This window comes from Cucurbita pepo, chromosome 2 (assembly GCF_057944985.1).
Source record: "Cucurbita pepo subsp. pepo isolate OVF chromosome 2, ASM5794498v1, whole genome shotgun sequence".
Lineage (NCBI taxonomy): Eukaryota > Viridiplantae > Streptophyta > Magnoliopsida > Cucurbitales > Cucurbitaceae > Cucurbita > Cucurbita pepo.
The window spans coordinates 11814137-11831900 of NC_141799.1; the positions used below are offsets into that span (position 1 = coordinate 11814137).

Sequence of the window (17764 nt, forward strand, 5' to 3'; positions counted from 1 at the left end):
TGTTGAATAAATTCTCTAAAAAAAATAATAATTATTAATAATTATTAAAATTAAATTTAAATTTTATGTCTAAAACAATATTAAAATTTGAAATTTTTATCCATAATAAATCTATAAATTTTACAAAATTTGAAAGTTTAATAATAAAATTTATGTTTTGAATAATTTAAAAATTAAATTTATAATTTAACTAAATAAGAAGCTTATCCAACTTTAATTTTTTTTTTTCTATTAAGAAAACCTCTTATTCGCCGATCAAAGAGCATGAGACTTACGAATATTACAACACAATGTTATGTCACCTAGATGTCTTTATAATCCAACACCATTAGCATGTGGCCTTTTTGTGTCATGGTCAATGAATGACATTATATTTACCAATGAGACAAAACAAGAAGAGTTACCAGGAACCTGACAATATACAGTTGACAAGGAAAGAGAAGACGTTTAAGTCGAGCCGTGTGTACGATGAGAGCTTCCAAGAACTCGAAAGAAGGTTGGCGACGGTACCAAAAGTTTGATAGTATACAGTGATGCATCTAAAAAAAGATTGGGTTTGTGTACTCATGCAAAATGAAAAAGGTCATTGTTTATCCATTATGACAATTGAAGTATTATGAACTCAATTATTCAACACGACTTGGAGTCAGCTGCCGTGATATTTGCTCTAAAGATAAGACATTAACAAGAACCGGAACAAAAATTCTATTCAACATTCTAAGATTAAGCAATATGATTTTTATAAAAATTTATTTATGTTAAATCAAACTTTTTATATAAGTTAAAAATTACAATAATAAAAATAATTCTATTCAAAATAATAAATAATTATACAAAAAAAATTAAAATAGGCAATAAATCACAATAATAGTGTACAGTTAAATTGAAAAAAATAAAAAAGTTAGAAAATATAACCCCATATTTACGGTGATTAAGTCAAACTCCCATATTTATAGTGTTTTAGTCAAACTGATTCAGTCAAACTCCCATATTTATAGTGATTTAGTCAACCTATCTCAGTCAAACTCCCATATTTATAGTAATTTAGTCAAACTCGACCTACCTCACTCAGTCAAACTCCCATATTTATAGTAATTTAGTCAAACTCGACCTACCTCACTCGCCACCATCTCTCATACATTTGAATAAAAATCTTATGAACTCTTTCCATGAATCAGAGACAAACTAGCTTTTCTACAAATTTATTATTTCACAACTCAAAATTTCAATTTATTATTTCACAACTCAAAATTTCTTCCAAACTTTCATGTATTACAATTTGAATGGTTTATGATGCCAGTTTAGCAATCACGTCATCATGTCATATATTTTTTTATTGAGTCATAATTTCTTCGTTTATTTCTAAGTTGAAATTTAATTAATTCAAACATGTTGAAACCATATTTTGAGCTCTACACTATCAACAGTTTAAAGCACTAAAATTATTAATAATTAAGAGTAAGTTTGTTATAATAAAAAATATAATTATTAATTAATTTGAGATTTAACAAAAAAAAAAAAAAAGTAAACAATAGAGTTTGCTAGATAACCTCTAATCGTGAACTCATATAATCTACATTTATACCACTACGAGCGGGAATGATCAACGTTAAGTCCTACATTATAAGGACAATAATGTGCTAAGACGTTTCTTAAAATAAACTTTAATATCAAGTAATAAAAAAAACACTAAAATTTTAAACTAATATTACATTCAATAAATATAATTGTAATAATTTTAATAATAACCCAAATTTTGATCCAATGAGCCAAGTTCGAAACGTAGATCAAAATTACGGATTTAAACTTCTAATTTTTTTTTTTAATTTTTTATCGATAACATATATTTTAACCAATTAAGCAAATTCACGATAGATTTGAAAACATTTTTCGGCCCGAAGATCTTAAAAACTATACTTCACTTCATCCTTATGAATCAAAACACTTCAGCTTCCTAGATCTTAATTTCCTTGGTGGAAAAGGGCACAATGGAATCCAAACTCTTGATGGGTAGCATGTGATTTAAGGACATGACCATCTTTCTTTGTTCTTGAATATTCTTGATATCATTCCCTCTGTAAGGAACAAGGAATAAGAGCAAGAGTGGCAGTATAAAGCGTATATTCTTGCCATCTTCAATGTCCTTTCCTTTTCCCAGAACTTGGCTGAACAGATTTTGAGATTATCAAACAAAGAACTCCAAAAAGATGGCTTTTTGACAGATGGGTATCTCCAAAACACCCATTTACTTCATGATTAAGGCTTATTATCAAAGTAACCATTTGGGTTTGTGTGGGGAAGTTGATGAAGAAGAAGAAGAACATGCCTTGCTTCTGAATGGAGTTGAGTGCAAAGCAAGAAGGCATTTCCTTTGCTTCCTTGCCTATAAACTTCAGAAACAACACTGTTCAGAAGATGATAAGCCAGAGATTTCAGGAGATGGGAACTAGTCAAAGAAGGTACTTTTTTTCTCCTTATCCTCTCTCTTTCCCCACTTCAACTTTTCATCTAGTTCATCATTTACGACTCGAAAAATTTTAAAAGAAGAACAGAATGATGAGAAACATTGAACCAGAAAAGTGTCGAATCATATCTCACTAGAGGTCGAGAACAATTTTGCTTCAGTTAAAAGTGATAAGAATAAGAATCAAGAGCTATAGTGTAACGACCCAAGCCGACTCCTAGCAGATATGGTTCTCTTTTGGCTTTCCCTCAAGGTTTTAAAACGCGTCTACTAGGGAGAGATTTCCACCCCTTTATAACGAATGATTTGTTTCCCTCTCCAACTGATATGAGATCTCACAATCCACCCTCTTTGGGGGTCAGCGTCCTCACTAACACATCACCCATTATCTGGCTTTGTACCACTGATACCACGCGTTTTAAAACCATGAGGAGAAGCCCATAAGGGAAAGTCCAAAGAGGGCAATATCTGCTAGCGGTAAGCTTGGGATGTTACAAATGATATCAGAACGACAATGTGCAGCGAGAACGTTGGGCCCTCAAGGGGAGTGGATTGTGAGGTCCCACATTGGTTAGAGAGAGGAACGAATCATTCTTTATAAGGAGTGGAAACCTCTCCCCAACCGACGTGTTTTAAAACCTTGAGGAGAAGCTCGGAAGGGAAAGCGGTGGGCTTGAGGTGTTACACATCGAGCTTAGCTTCTTCTTCTATCTATCCCTCTGTTTTTTTTCAATACTGATAGTAATATGACTATTTACTGCTTTGTAGAGTGAGTTTTTCTGAACCAGGACAACATAAGAAAGATGCTTCCATCAAACCAAGAGATGGAATTCCACAGCCAAGAACAAGATCCTTCAAAGAGGGTACTGATGAAAATTGCTGCTATATCTTCTCCATGTGGTTGTAGTGCAAGCAGAAGCTTTTAAAACTGACCCCCCTCCCTCCATTTTCCAGATAAAAAGGAGTCCAAAGGGTTACAATGGCATTTTTCAAACCAAATGAATGAGGATTATGATTCAAGGGACATAGAGTTTGCCACTGCAGTAGCATCAGCTGCATTTGCAATTCGCTCACACGAAGAAGCAGAGTTACAATACCAGATAAAGAAGAAGGAAAGCCAAGAAACCCCGATGACAAAGGTTAAAAGCAGAAAAGATGAGATGGCTACATTAGCTTCAAGCATAACAAGGCGATTGTCTAACAAAGAAACGAACAATCCTGGTAATTTTCAATATTGTCCTCGGAAGTTTCTATGTGAAATCTCACATTGGTTGGAGAGGAGAACAAAACACTCCTTATAAGGGTGTGGAAAACTCTCTCTAATAGACACGTTTTAAAAACCTCGAGGGGAAGCCCGAAAGGGAAAACCCAAAGAGGACAATATCTGCTAGCGGTGGGCTTAGGCTGTTACAAATGGTATCAGAGTCAGACACCGAGCCGTGTGCCAACAAGGACGCTCGGCCCCCCAAGTGGAGTGGATTGTGAAATCCCACATCGGTTGGAGAGGAGAACGAAACACTCCTTATAAGGGTGTGGTACCTTTTCCTAGCATACGCGTTTTAAAAACATTGAGGGGAAACCTAAAAAGGAAATCCCAAAGAGGACAATATCTGCTAGTGGTAGGCTTGAACTGTTACAAATGGTATCAGAGCCAAACACCGGGTAGTGTGCCAGCAAGGACGCTCGGCCCCCTAAGGGGGGTGGATTATAAAATCTCACATCGGTTGGAGAAAAGAACGAAACACTTCTTATAAGGGTGTGGAAACCTCTTCTTAGCAGACACAGTTTAAAAACCTTGAGGGAAAACCCAAATAAGACAATATCTGCTAGCGGTAAATTTGGGCTGCTACAAATGGTATCACAGCCAGACTCCGAGCGGTGTGTCGACGAGGACGCTCAGCCTCCCAAGGGGGGTGGATTGTAAAATTCCACATCGGTTGAAGAGGAGAACGAAACACTCCTTATAATGTGGAAAACTCTCCTCACAAACGTGTTTTAAAAACCTTGAGGGAAAGCCCAAAGAGAACAATATCGGCTAGCGGTAGACTTGGACTATTACATTCTCCTAACAACTTTCTGTCACAAAAAGTAATCACGTTCATTACACTAGGTCAATCTTCAATAAAGAAGCCAATGGGAAACGAAAAGAAGGACTCGGTGACGGGAATTCCTTTACCGCCACCGAGACGAAGCCTTGTACCAACCAAAGCAGATGTATGGGAGAGAAATAAGATGGAGAAGATTAGAAAAAGGTATATTCTACAATCCATCAGTATAATATTCTGTCAGCTGCTGCATCCCTCAATCCTCACGAGTTAACATCAGTTGCAAGTTCTCATGTTTATGAGACAATTGCACTAAAAGATCTCTCATCTTAGTCCAGAAACTTGCTCATAGAGCTATTTTCTATGACACTCATATTTCAGGTATCAAAAGAGAAAATCTTCAATTCTTGACTGGGAGAACGAGAAAAAGTTGCTTGCAAAACTTCATATGGAAAAGGAAAAGGCTGAACTGGAGCGCAAAAAGTCGGTGTTTTCGCGATATTACCAGGACAAGATAGTACAAGTTGATCGGATCGCGGGGGGAGCAAGGACACAACTAGAAGAGAAAAGAAGAAAGGAAGAGAATAAAGCAAGAGAAACAGCAAACAGAATCCGATCAACCGGAAGACTTCCGGTCACTTGCTTCTGCTTCCAGTGTCACTAAGAATGAGATTTGACCTTGTTAAGACACAAGCATCAAATCATGACTCCTATTTACTTACATTTCACTTAAACTAATTTCAGTCCAAAATCAATATCAAGTCATTGTAATCTAAGAACCACGGTCTCTGCGTAATACCGACTCCAAGATTGCGTGCTTGAATCTTTAAGTAAGTTCAATAAGAAAAACCCGTGTTGTATCAAGCGTCTAAGCATCGGACGGGCACAAACCTTTTCTAAAAAGTTATGTGCCATGAAATTCAGAAAGGAGAGCTTCAAATAATTCTAAGTATTTACAGTCACATTTCAAAATCCTTCCACTGAAAATTAAACAGAATCAGAGAAGAACACACATGGGGAGGTTTTCTAATGGATGAACAATCCTGTCTGTTAGGACAAAGAACCCATAATGTAAATTGTAACAGAGGGACCCAACTATAATGACTTTGGACCATTCTATGGCCTATCTATCAATCCAGAGAGTCATCTAGGCCAGCTTCAGTGAAATGGACATTAAACTATCATCAAAGCATGCCAAAATTCTGCTAAATTCTTAGCTACAGTCTATTAAACGACTCCAACTCATAAACTCATCAAAATTCTTAAGCCAAAACTCAAGTTCACAGATGATATTTGCTGGGTCCATTTGTGCTTTTAAGCGATGCTTTGCTTATAAATATAGAATGCATGTTCTTATGGTTTTGAAAATTCATCAACAGCTCTAAATGCATTAATGCCTTCAGTGATATCACATGTTTGTATCCATATCATAACTTCCGCTGTTGGATGATATCAGTGCAGATCTAGCCAATAGGAAAAGGAAAACTCAGAGAGAAAAAAATGACGACAACGACAACTTCTAATATAAGTTGGGAGAGAACAGAGCCTGTGGTGCCAAGTTCAGACCCTGCCTTCAGTCTATTTATTCACCTAACTTCATTAATGTGTCCCAACCAAATCAATAAAAGCATAGGGTGTAGAATCATTTAACATAAAAATCCTTTATCCAGAAACCATTCTACAAATATATATGAAAAAAAATGAGGAATACACAAGAGAATAGAATGATAGTAGTCCTTCCTATTAAGAGGGTACGTTGCAGAAGGAATCATAAAGAAAATTCATTGCCAAATTCAATTGATCCAAATGAATGAGTTTGAAAAATGATTGAATGATATCTGTTTCTTTTGTTATTTGCTATCAGTTTTTACTCTTCTGAACAGTATAAACAGAGAACATAATGATTGCAAATGAAAAGGACAAGTTTTGGTTGAAGGCTTTCATTTCCCTTGAGTCTAGATGAATGGGATGTAATTGAATATATGATGTGATGCAAATACTGGCATGTTCTTGAGGGTTTCTTTCTACAAAGAAAAAGAAGAGCTTAAATTTTGACATAAATATGGTCCCTTTATTGATAAAGTCTACGGTTCCATTGAATATGGGGAGTTGATAAATCAAATAGGCTCTGGACCCTTATGAGAAACTTGCATGGCTACCATTGGATAAGTACAAAACTGACAATTGTATTATTAAATATATAATGTGGACATGATTTGAAGGTGAGTTTGTACGATTCTTACTATTGTGATAATGATTTGAAGTAAATTCCTATGCTATTCACTCTACCTTCATACTTCAGCTGTTCATCTTCTCTCAGTTTGTGGTATATTATTCCTTCTTTTCTCCCTAAAACTTACTTTGAATAGCTATTTCTTACAAAAATAGTGAACTTGAGTAATGGGTAATGAAGGAAAAAGGGTAAGATTTCACAAAATCAAAGAGAAAGAAACTTTACCTCAACTCAGCGATGAGCCATCCCAGGGTTTTGTTTGCTGCCACAAATGAAGAAGTTATTGTAAAATCTCAAGTTCACTGGCTATCATTGACACCAGAAAGGGACCAGAGTGACAAGGATATAACAGAGTGTCCAAAGTTGAACCAAAATCTGCTGTTCCATTTGTTTATGTGTTGATTGAGGTGGAGAGAGCAAAAGAAAGAGGCTACATGAGCCATTGTGTAGTTCCAAAATGGAATATGAGCCACGAAAGACAAGAGCAAGTCGAAGAAGAGGAAGGAAAGAGATCCTTTCACGTGCCTGCCCAGAAGAATCCCAACAGTACCACTAACCCTCTTGTCCCCTTCTACAAGCAAATGTAAATATCTTTTTGTTTTCTACAAATTTCAATACCTTCATGGAAAGCTCTGAACAATTTCTGATGCAGAATGCGGCAGGAAACAGAAATCATCAAGTTTTCTCTTGTTGATTGTTAGATGTTTTGATCCACAAAAATTTGAAGGTGGGATTTCTTTTTTGATATTATCTGATTTGTTCAGGACAAAGCATGGAGTAACAGAACTAACCTGGCAAAATGGGCAACTCGCTCTACATGGGGTTGATGGGATGCACCCAACAGGCCTCACAAAGCCCACATGGAGCCGAGCCAATGAAACTTTGGAGTCCGTAGTCAATCAAGCCAATCTCCAAACCCAAGGCCCAAATTTGATCCATCAAGGCGAGCCACTAGTCCATACAGGCCGTACCCTCACACCCTCTGGTGCCAATGGCAAATGGGTTGAGAGGGGCAACCAAGAACCGCCGGCGAGGAAAAAAACACGGTCGACCTCCGATTATGCTGGAAAAAATGTCAGCACAAGCAACAACAACACTATGCAAGTGGACCTTGGCGACCACAGTGTGTGTGGTAGTGCGAGTGCAGCGTTTTGTAGGGATAATGACACTACTTTGATGACATGGGCTTCCTTTGATTCTCGAAGCATGAAAACCAAATCCATTGATGAAGATTCTGCTTGCCATGTTGAATCGGTAACGTTTGATCTTGTTGTTCAGTTGATTTAGAATCTGTAGAATTGTAAGTGGAGAATCCCATGAAAGAATTTGATCCAAATTTTGATTAACAAAAACTGATTTCACTTGTTCAAGGAAAATCAAGAGGAAGAACAAGATGTAAAGCGTGGAGCAAGCCGCTCTCATTCAGCTAGACGAAGTCGAGCAGCTGCTATACATAATCAATCCGAACGAGTAACTATTTGATCTCTGAACATTGTTTGTTATAAAAACGATACAACATTAATGATTATGGTATCAAATCTATGCTTTATATTATTTGCACAGAGGCGAAGAGATAGGATTAATGAGAAGATGAAAGCCCTGCAGAAGTTGGTTCCAAATGCAAGCAAGGTAAAAAATGAGTATCTTTTTATTGATAATCATTGGTATAGGACTCAAGAATCTCAATGATATTTGGATTTTGAATGTTTGCAATGAATTTAAGCTAATGTTGTATGTATGATATGACAATCGATTAAGGCAGACTGATAAAGCTTCAATGCTGGATGAGGTGATTGAATACTTGAAGCAACTTCAAGCACAAGTTCAGTTTATGAGTGTGAGGAGTATGCAACAGATGATGATGCCTATAGGAATGCAGCAACAACTTCAAATGTCGCTGCTAGCACGAATGGGCATGGGGGTCGGTCTAGGCATGGGAATGGGGATGCTCGACATGAGCGGCATGGCACGTCCAGCCCCGCAGTCGCTTCCTCCTCTCATCCATCCTAATTCAGTTCCCGCTACGACTCCCGCGTTCGTTCCGCCCCATTTCTTGATGCCCCCTGCAATTCCAAGGCAGGATCCAACACAACCAAAGCCTGCCTCCAATGACTCTGTTGATCCATTTTGTGCGTTTCTAGCACAAGTATGTGACATTATCCCTTCCTGTTCTTCATGTTCTTCATGTTCTTCATGTTTTTTTGTTAATAGACATGTGATGATCTGGTTTTTGGTGCAGACAATGAATATGGATATCTACAACAAAATGGCAGCTTTCTATCGCCAACAAGTTAATCAGACAACAAATGCAACGAGCAGCCCAACACAGTCGAACAACGTGCAAGGAAATTAATGCTTTATTGGATAAGCACAGTAGCACTCAATATTATTTACTTCATAAGTTCTATGTTTAGTTGAAAAGGACTGCACTTCCAAAATATCTGTATTTCAAGCTTAGTGAGTAATTATTTGTATTGAATTATGTACAAACATGATTCTGCATTGCATACTAAATTTCTGGTGAAAAATTCTTGTTTGAAATAAAAACAGGAGTGATGACAAGATTTATGCTTTTGTTTTCATTACGATAAATGGGTCATTCTTGGTTCCTCGACCTTCCAATAAATTTAGTGATTATTTCAAGAGACTATCTCATCATATCAGGTGTGGGGAAACAGAGATTTCTTAACCGTGTGTTCCAATAATTTTGGATTGTAAGTAATCTCGGAGGTAGATTTTAGAGGGACGGGGATGAACAAACTTCAAGTGTTCGTATTGTCGAATTGACTCATAACCTAGGATAAACAAACAAGGTTTGGCTTGATAACTTGATATTACAAAACAAAGATGTAGCTCAATTAAAGAACAAGAGTGGCAATTTGTTTGCTAATGAGAGAAAGAAATGAAACAAAGAATGGTGCTTGTTTTTGTCTGTTTGTTCTGATGGAAGGCAAACAGGTCCATTCCATTCATATTGTTGCACCAATCTCTATCCAAATGAATATGATTGGTTTTGAGTTGTCCCCTCCATTAAATGCCTCATTTTCTGTACAAGTCATAGGAATGAATAAACTTAAACTACAACAGTTGGAAGTGCATTAAATTCTTTGTATTGACCCATAAGAGATTGTGAGTAATTTAGAAGAACATATTGTATGAACAAGCCATGGGTATCTTTAAGACCTTAAAGGACCATAAAAAAGAGGCCCCTTTTGGATATGGTAATGTGAAAGTAATATCATGAGGATCACAATGAAAGGAGATTGATGGGTGTATTGGTATCAAGTTTATGAAAATCTGGACCATTCTTTTTTTTTTTTTTTTTTTTTTTTCTTTCTGTGGACTAGTTTTGCCTCTGCTTACAGGCTGGATGGAAGATCGTGGATTGGATATAGAATCTCGATCGGGCATCCTCGTTTGATAACCATCTTGTTGTTTCATCTTTTTCGAAGAAACATTTGAATTCAGAGCTAAATCTTGGACACAAATGTAATAGCACAAGCCCACCGTTAACAAATATTGTCTGTTTTGGCCTATTATGTATCGTCAAACGCGTCAGTTATGGAGAGGTTCCACACTCTTACAGTGGAATCTCACAATCCACCCTTCTTGGTGGCCTAGTGTTCTTGCAGGTGCACTGCCCGGTGCCTGACTCTGATACCATTTCTTAACAAATATTGTTCGTTTTGGACCGTTACGTATTGTTGTTAACCTCACGGGTTTAGAATGCATCAGTTAGGAAGAGGTTCCCCACTCTTATAGTGGGATCTCACAATCCACCCTCCTTGGGAGCCTAGCGTTCTTGCTGGTGCACCACCCGGTGTCCGGCTCTGATACCATTTTGTAACAGCCCAAGCCCACTATTAACATATATTGTCTATTTTTGGCTCGTTACGTATCGCTGTCAGCCTCACGGTTTTAAAACACGTCACTAGGGAGAGATTCCACACTCTTATAGTGGGATCTCACAATCCACCCTCCTTGGGGGCCCAGTGTCCTTGCTCGTGCACCGCCTGGTACCTGACTCTGATACCATTTGTTAACAGATATTGTTTATTTTGGCCTGTTACGTATTGTCGTCAACCTCACGGTTTTAAAATGCGTCAGTTAGGGAGAGGTTCCCCACCACTCTTATAGTAGGATCTCACAATCCACTCTCCTCAGGGCCAGCGTTCTCAATGGCACACCCTCCCAGTGTCTGGCTCTGATACCATTTGTAACAGCCCAAGTCCACTATTAACATATATTGTCTGTTCTCAATGGCCCACCTTCACAGTTTTAAAATGCTTAGTTAGGGAGAGGTTTTACACGCTTACAGGGGATCTCACACAAAAAACCAGCTTTTAAGGATGACTTCTTGAGTGCCCGGAATAGTTAGAGCATACCGTGAAAGGAAAGTCGTAGGATATTAAATCTTAAGGAGACGATGACGGGGACTTTGAGCTAGCCTCTCTTTGTTATTTTTGCTTAGCTGCAAGCTTGGTACAAAATAAATCCAAGCCTGGATCGAGGGAAGGATCATGTTGAGGGTATGATGAAGGCAGTGGTAGGGCATATGGGTTGGAATAATCCACAATCCATCTGGTCATGTAATAAATATTAGATGAAGACAGGGGAAGGTTCAAGAATTGAAAAGGCACCTTCAGATTCATCTATTCTATCAGCATTCTTCAGTTAGGACCATATTGACTTCCAATCTCCAACATTTCTCTCTTAACACGTAGTGAACTTACGCGCGATAAAGTCACAACCATCTAATCTAAGGGCGTGTTTACTGTGGGTTCTACGTCATTACGATTCATTGTGTTTGATTTTCAAAGTATTTCAAGATCTATAAGTAACGTGGTTATGTCGTAAGAGATTGAGTGAAATATTTGAGTTATTAGGTGTTAAATATGAATTCCGGATCTTAGTTCAAATCCTAGGTATGTGTCCTTACACATAGCATTAGAATGGAACATCTCCAAGTAGGATATGGTTTTGGGATAAACAAGGTAGAAGTCGATGGACATGTGACACCGAGTAAATGAAAGGTACATGAATGGATCGAGAGTGACCCTAAGGAGATGATGGTTAAGAAATGCTTTAAAGAATTGAAAGTTACTCTCTATACTAACAAAGTGCACGTTTCTTTCGATGGCTCAATCATAAAAATTCTAAAAGTTAAGCATGCTTAGTGTCACAATCACACTTTTGTTGTAGTGGGACAGGGATTGTGCGGTACTTGTTCTAACCCAAGGAACAAGTCAGCCATGAGAAGTTCAAACGTTGTGGACAACGTCAGTGTTTGCTCGAGCCTCGAGTCACGTTTACGAGAAACGTTTTAGAAAATGTGAGCAATGAGAGATTTTTTAAAGAGGGTTTGAAAGCAAGGTTGAAAGAAAGTTTGAAAGTCGTTATATGGCTATAAGCAAAGAAAAACATCACAACTTAAATATCATATAACTCGAGTAAGAAGAATTGACAACTAGACACATCCACGTCCGCCTATAGTATATTTTGAGGCATTTTAGCCCTGACGGGTGTAGACATGATTTTGGTGAACGAGTAAAGACCTAAGATGAAAGCATGAAAAACGGGTTTGAAACGGGTATATGGCCATGGACAACACGTCCTGAACAAGCATGACCGAAACATCTGACATGCAGCTATAGACAAAACGTCTTGGACAAGCATGACCGTGACATTTAGCTTGGAGCAATTTAATATTAGATGACCTCCGAGAAATTTTTAGTAAGTAGGTGAATGAGGACAGAACGTGTTAAAAGGACTCATGTTAGTTTGTAGAGATAATCTTCACCCTTAGAAAAAATCTAAAACAAGTAAAATAAGTAACATAGTAATATCAATATCGAGAGATAAGTGTCGAATCTAGATATTCCAAATCCGGGGCATTATAGTTTCATTTGATATGATGCAATAATAAATGACACTTTCAGCCAGTATTTGATCCATGGCGAAAAATCACATTTGCAACACGGTAACGACTACAAGTTTACGAACCCTTTACGATTCACCGATTAGCATTCAAATTTCAAGTGTACATAAACAGCCCTAATGAGATTATGAATATAACTCTAAGTATGAAGCTTAAATCTGATATGATTGAAGCAAGCCTGGGTGACTCTCTGAACAAGGAGAAAGGACAACGGCAGCCTTATCAAAATATGGGGCAGTCCTTGTGAATGTAAGAGCATGTAGAAGAAAACATGAGTGTGTTGTGCTAAAGCATGCTCCATGACAATGATTTATGACCACTGCCTTAATGAAGCCAAGCGAGAACAATGAATAGGACAGCAGAAAGAAAGAAGAACACAAGAACTCAAGATCATAGAAACAGCATACAGCACACACAACACTCAGGCTGGTAAAACAGGCATGAAAGAACGAAGGAGGTTGTAAAAGATCAGAGCTTACTTCAGGGCGAAAAGAACAGCACAAGCCTGCATTTCCTTGGATTACAAATACTCTAATGAACATATGAAACAGAACATTTAGGTTGTTCTTCAACAAGCAAAAAACCTCACCTTCTCCACATAAAGCCTTATATTGAAATAACTCAACCTTCTCCACATAGGTCTTAGCATTTCGATCAAAGCTTTTTACTTTACTCTCATGTCACATTTCAAGCTATATATATACTTATAGTACCATTTCCAGATTGTAATATAGATCGAAATTGTAATATAGATCGAAATTTATAGTATATCAGCCAACAACTGTTGTTGCGGGTTTGGCGTCCTGAAGAGATATCACGGTTTCAAAGGCGCCAACCAATGCCTTGACCTTACTCTTCCTAGTCTTTGCAAGCTTGGTTGCCGTCTCTTCAATGACATTATTAAACAGCTTTTGGATTTCTATTTTTTCGTTTGAATCCTGATGTTTAAGGACAATTCTCTCAGATTTTTGTCTACTAGAAACCAATTTACCATCAATTGTTTCCTGCCTCCTAAAGCTTTTCTTTCTTTTGAATTCCTGATCTTGCTGTCTCAAAGAACTATTCTCAGCTTCCTTCACTTCATCGCCATTTTGATTCGCCTCTTTACGCTGAATGATTCTCTTTCTTGAATCACTTTTAGGACTTTGAGTCTCGCTGAGTGACCGTACACGCTTGAATATAAGTCTCCTTGGGGTAATGGGTTCAGTTTGAAGTTCTACCATCCTCCCCTTCCTAAAATGCAGCTTTCTAGATTGGCAATCTCCATTTTCTGAATCAGTTAGAGTCTTCCTTCGGGCCTTAATCTTGTGTTCCACCTTGGACTTCTCGCTATGGACGGGTTCAGATGAGCATCTAGAAGATGATGGCGATGAAGGAGCTGATCGAGTCTCAGACCTTTGAATCATATCAAATCTCTTAGGTCTCAGACCTTTGAACCCCTTGAATACTGTTGGAGATGTAGATAAACTTTTAGAACTCGTTCCATTTCTAGTACGCCTCGTGTTCTTTTCCACCAACAAATGTGGTGTTATAATGGTCCCATCTGCCTCTTGTTCATGCTTAAAGCTGTTGTCTGTTGCAGATGAAGATTGTGAATGAGACAACTCAGTGAAATGAACACTATTTTGAGCTGGTCCCTCTGTTTCTTTCTTGGTAGATGGTTCGATCATGTATAAAGTTTTCTCCTCTACAACCTCACTGTTAGATGGATCAAGTTTAATCTTTTTAAGACGACTTTGGTTCTTCAAGCTACGCCTCCCAATGATTTTCTTGTCGACAATAGCAACTCGCTTCACACGATTTCTTGGCGTCCAAGAAACGGCATGTGGCACCAATGCCTTCCTATCTCCTACTGTGGAGATCTTTATCTCTTGGCATCTACTTGTGCTATCTGTAGAACTGCTTGAACTTCCATATCCATCTTGTTTCTTGCTTCTTCGAACTTCTTTGTTTCTATTGGTTCGTGAACTACATTGTCCTGCAGAAGACGACGCCTTTGATACCGACAAAGTAAGTTTTGTCCGACTGTATTGCACCGCCGCAGCCTCCACTTCCTTGATGGGAGGCAAACGCTTCTTTGGAGATGGATTAATGATCTCTGGGGAAGATATTACATCTTCCTTCAAGTCAGTAATATTGATGCCATCATAATCTTTGGAGAACTTTGGACTAACTGTATCATTGTTCGGTTTTGCCAACGAAACTCTAATCCGCCTCAAATCCCGAACATCACGTCCAACTGATTTACCTTTTCTCAAGACTGCACTTGCAGGATTCCTTTCAATAGGATGTTTTGTACCATATTTGCAAAAATCATGGCAGGAGCCCGTGCGCGGTGAGAGATAGCGAGGGAAAATCCTTCTGAACTTTGGGGTATTAATGTTCACAATAACTCCTACATTGCAACTTTCAGGCTCATTTACCTCCATAGTGGTAGGGATGTCAAATTTCTCATCTTGGCTACCTTCATCTGCACTTGCCTCCAAAGCAAGAGATATATCAGTGCTTCCCTCAATGATAGCATTAGGCTCATTTACCTCCATAGTGGTAGGGATATCAAAGCTCTCATGTTGCCTACCTTCGTCCCCGCTTACCTCGACAACAAGAAGTACATCGGTGTTCTCCCCCGCCATTAAACGAAAACAATTGTTGAACAGAACCCTGCACCAGATGAAAGTTTCTCAGACACAGAATATAATGATTGCTGGATTGAAGATTGAAGAATGTTTAAGCATTTTGATTTCCAACAAACGCTGATTAACAACAAGAGAGAGCTAAAAACAACCCAAAGAAACAATCCCAATCATGATCTATCATGCCTGAAGTGTTAAATGATTTTAATCTTAACTACGAGAAAGAGCAACAAAACGATGCAAAGAAACAATCACAACCATGAACAGATCGTGCCTAAACTGTTGAATGATTTCATTTTCACAGCAAGATGAAAATGGCAAACAAACGAATCACAGGCATGATCGTAGAATCGGTATGATGCAGCATAATTTGTTCTTGACAACAAGAGAGATCAAAGTATCGAGACAAACAAACAATCAATCAAAATCATGATCGTAACAAAGAAACCCAAAAAAAAAAAAAACATGCGCATAAAATGTTCATCTATCCGAACACGATCGAACAACTAATCGGAGTTACCTGATGGTGAAAGCTGCGAGGAAGAAGAAGAAGAAGAAAGAAGCAAGGAAATCAAAAAGACCCGCGAAGGGTCCTTCTGATTTTCTTGCTGCAGAAAGTTAGGGGAAACAATCGGGGTTGAGAAGGAGGGAGATGAAGGTTATAAGAGGCCGCGTTTGTTGCAGCAGAACAATCTCCGTCGCCCAATTTAGAGTATATGTTATAACCAATCGGGCATACCGGGAATTGGGAAGCCAGGGCCCCAACCCATTGAAATTAAACCAAACTACCCTTCTCTTTTCAACTCCCCAATCATCTTCACAAACCGTTTCTTCCCCAACAAATGGCTTAATGGGTTTGCTAATTGCATGCCATTATTGATCAACACAGATATTATACAACGACGTGGTCTTGGTGGAGCGGGGACACTGGGACAGGACTTATCATCATGCCCAAGTTTTTTTTTTTTTTAATAAATATTTGAATTAAGTTAAAATAATACGAATCCAACCATGGATCATTTGGTGGACGATCAATTACAAGAAGATTGGAAATTGATTTGAAAACTTATGTTATGTCTTTTTTTTTTTTTCAATTTGTATTTAATAGCTTTTATTTGTAGCCGGTAGTTCAACTACATTTATTTAAATTATCTTTTTACACATAATATTGAATTTTGAAATTATGGTAGAATACAAAAACCTTGTATTTGAAGGCCGGTACTTATTAATCTTTTTACTTTAAGACATGTAATATTAAATTTTGAAATTAGGGTGGAATACAAAAATCTTGTGTTTGAAACCGTTATGTTTTTTTCAAACCTTGGTTTAGATTTGATGTTAAAATCGATTTATTGGATTAGTCATGATAAGCTAATACTGGAGTAAATTGTTTTGGTATCTAGGGGTGACTATAGATTTCAAGTTCGATCCAAGAGTTATTCATCTTCCTAGTCCACTCTTAATTGAAATCAATTCATTAAGTTAATTTTAAAGTTTACCGAGATACTAGAGGATCTCTAACTTTTCAAAATCAGCATTATTGGCTTTATCATAAATTTAGAAACATTACAAAAATCAGTTAATTGACTTTTATTTTCATGGATATACATATATATATGTATGTATATATATGTATGTATATATATATATATATATGTATATAATGTGTGTTTCATTTCATTTGATGTGCCTGAACTTAGATAATTGTTTCAATCTTAACTTTAAACTTAAAAAAGCGGGTAAGTTTTACCCAAAAAAAAATTTAAAAAAATTATTTAAAAATTCATTAAAAATAATATTAGAATTAAATTTTGTTAAAATTTGAAAGGGTTGAGAAAATTATTTTATTGTTAATTTATACACTAACCTAAATTTGTGCATTAATTAAAACCACATTTATGCCAGAATTTTACATTTATTTATCACTTTTAAATTAGACTTTTGAGCTGATTGAGTGAGCCCACTAATGATCCATTTCCTTAATGGGCCCTCCAATTGATGCAACAAAAATCTTCAAAAAGCCCAATTAGTGTTGGGATTTCAAACAAGGTAAAGGTACTGTATATAGTTTCAAACGACATGTCGACATTTCAGTCGCATGTCGTTCACTCAAGCACCTCCATAAATCAAGGCTGGGGAAAACATTATTAACATTTTCTTTTTCTGATATTTTTTATAATAAATCTTTTCATCCATTTTAATCATTTTTCTACCAACATTTTCATATTATATTATATTTAATTTTATGATGCATCCATTATAGTTTAATTAAGCCATGATTAACATTTAATTCATATAATTTCTATTCCTTTTTATGATTTTTATAATTTTTCTTAAAATTTTTATCAATAGAAAAAAAAAACTATTTTTTATATGAATAATCATAAAAGTTGTAAAAGAGAATGATTGGCAAAAGAAAAAATAATATATATATATATATATATATATATA

At 37.0% G+C, this 17764-nt stretch overlaps 3 protein-coding genes and 1 long non-coding RNA gene across 6 annotated transcripts; 2 read left to right on the top strand and 2 right to left on the bottom strand.

Moving 5' to 3' along the window:
* The first annotated feature begins 2260 nt into the window (after nucleotides 1-2260).
* LOC111789346 (uncharacterized) lies at nucleotides 2261-5621 on the top strand. Of its 2 annotated transcripts, none has more exons than XM_023670088.2 (5): nucleotides 2261-2459; nucleotides 3233-3327; nucleotides 3419-3685; nucleotides 4575-4716; nucleotides 4891-5621. In XM_023670088.2, exons 1-5 carry the CDS (start codon nucleotides 2338-2340, stop codon nucleotides 5171-5173), a joined length of 909 nt encoding a protein of 302 aa, XP_023525856.2. In that variant the 5' UTR covers nucleotides 2261-2337; the 3' UTR covers nucleotides 5174-5621. The 2 variants fall into 2 exon arrangements, with proteins under 2 accessions (XP_023525856.2, XP_086977769.1); XM_087121643.1 differs by lacking the exon at nucleotides 2261-2459 and adding an exon at nucleotides 2827-3142.
* Nucleotides 5622-5738: 117 nt separating this feature from the next.
* LOC111789347 (uncharacterized) lies at nucleotides 5739-7500 on the bottom strand. Of its 2 annotated transcripts, none has more exons than XR_002814321.2 (3): nucleotides 7361-7500; nucleotides 6968-7004; nucleotides 5739-5972 (listed from the first exon to the last, which is right to left on the bottom strand). It is a non-coding gene; the product is annotated as an uncharacterized LOC111789347 (long non-coding RNA). The 2 variants fall into 2 exon arrangements; XR_015419971.1 differs by lacking the exon at nucleotides 5739-5972 and adding an exon at nucleotides 5980-6533.
* LOC111789345 (transcription factor PIF7) lies at nucleotides 6916-9324 on the top strand. The gene is made up of 6 exons (XM_087121642.1): nucleotides 6916-7325; nucleotides 7507-7996; nucleotides 8114-8212; nucleotides 8306-8371; nucleotides 8505-8888; nucleotides 8982-9324. The coding sequence occupies exons 1-6, from the start codon at nucleotides 7177-7179 to the stop codon at nucleotides 9093-9095; spliced, it is 1302 nt and encodes a 433-aa protein (XP_086977768.1). The 5' UTR covers nucleotides 6916-7176; the 3' UTR covers nucleotides 9096-9324.
* Nucleotides 9325-12618: 3294 nt separating this feature from the next.
* On the bottom strand, nucleotides 12619-16159 carry LOC111789172 (uncharacterized). Its single transcript, XM_023669835.2, has 2 exons — nucleotides 15834-16159; nucleotides 12619-15341 (listed from the first exon to the last, which is right to left on the bottom strand). Exon 2 carries the CDS (start codon nucleotides 15311-15313, stop codon nucleotides 13451-13453), a length of 1863 nt encoding a protein of 620 aa, XP_023525603.1. The 5' UTR covers nucleotides 15314-15341; nucleotides 15834-16159; the 3' UTR covers nucleotides 12619-13450.
* Nucleotides 16160-17764: the final 1605 nt, after the last annotated feature.

Bases quoted from the DNA above. Each gene is read 5' to 3' on its own strand.
- LOC111789345 (XM_087121642.1), top strand. From the start codon at position 7,177: ATGAGCCATTGTGTAGTTCCAAAATGGAATATGAGCCACGAAAGACAA. The intron at 7,997-8,113 runs GTAACGTTTGAT...CACTTGTTCAAG, and splicing joins CTGCTTGCCATGTTGAATCG to GAAAATCAAGAGGAAGAACA. The intron at 8,889-8,981 runs GTATGTGACATT...TTTTTGGTGCAG, and splicing joins TTTGTGCGTTTCTAGCACAA to ACAATGAATATGGATATCTA.
- LOC111789346 (XM_023670088.2), top strand. From the start codon at position 2,338: ATGGAGTTGAGTGCAAAGCAAGAAGGCATTTCCTTTGCTTCCTTGCCT. The intron at 2,460-3,232 runs GTACTTTTTTTC...ACTGCTTTGTAG, and splicing joins ATGGGAACTAGTCAAAGAAG to AGTGAGTTTTTCTGAACCAG. The intron at 3,686-4,574 runs GTAATTTTCAAT...TCATTACACTAG, and splicing joins CAAAGAAACGAACAATCCTG to GTCAATCTTCAATAAAGAAG.
- LOC111789172 (XM_023669835.2), bottom strand. From the start codon at position 15,313: ATGGCGGGGGAGAACACCGATGTACTTCTTGTTGTCGAGGTAAGCGGG.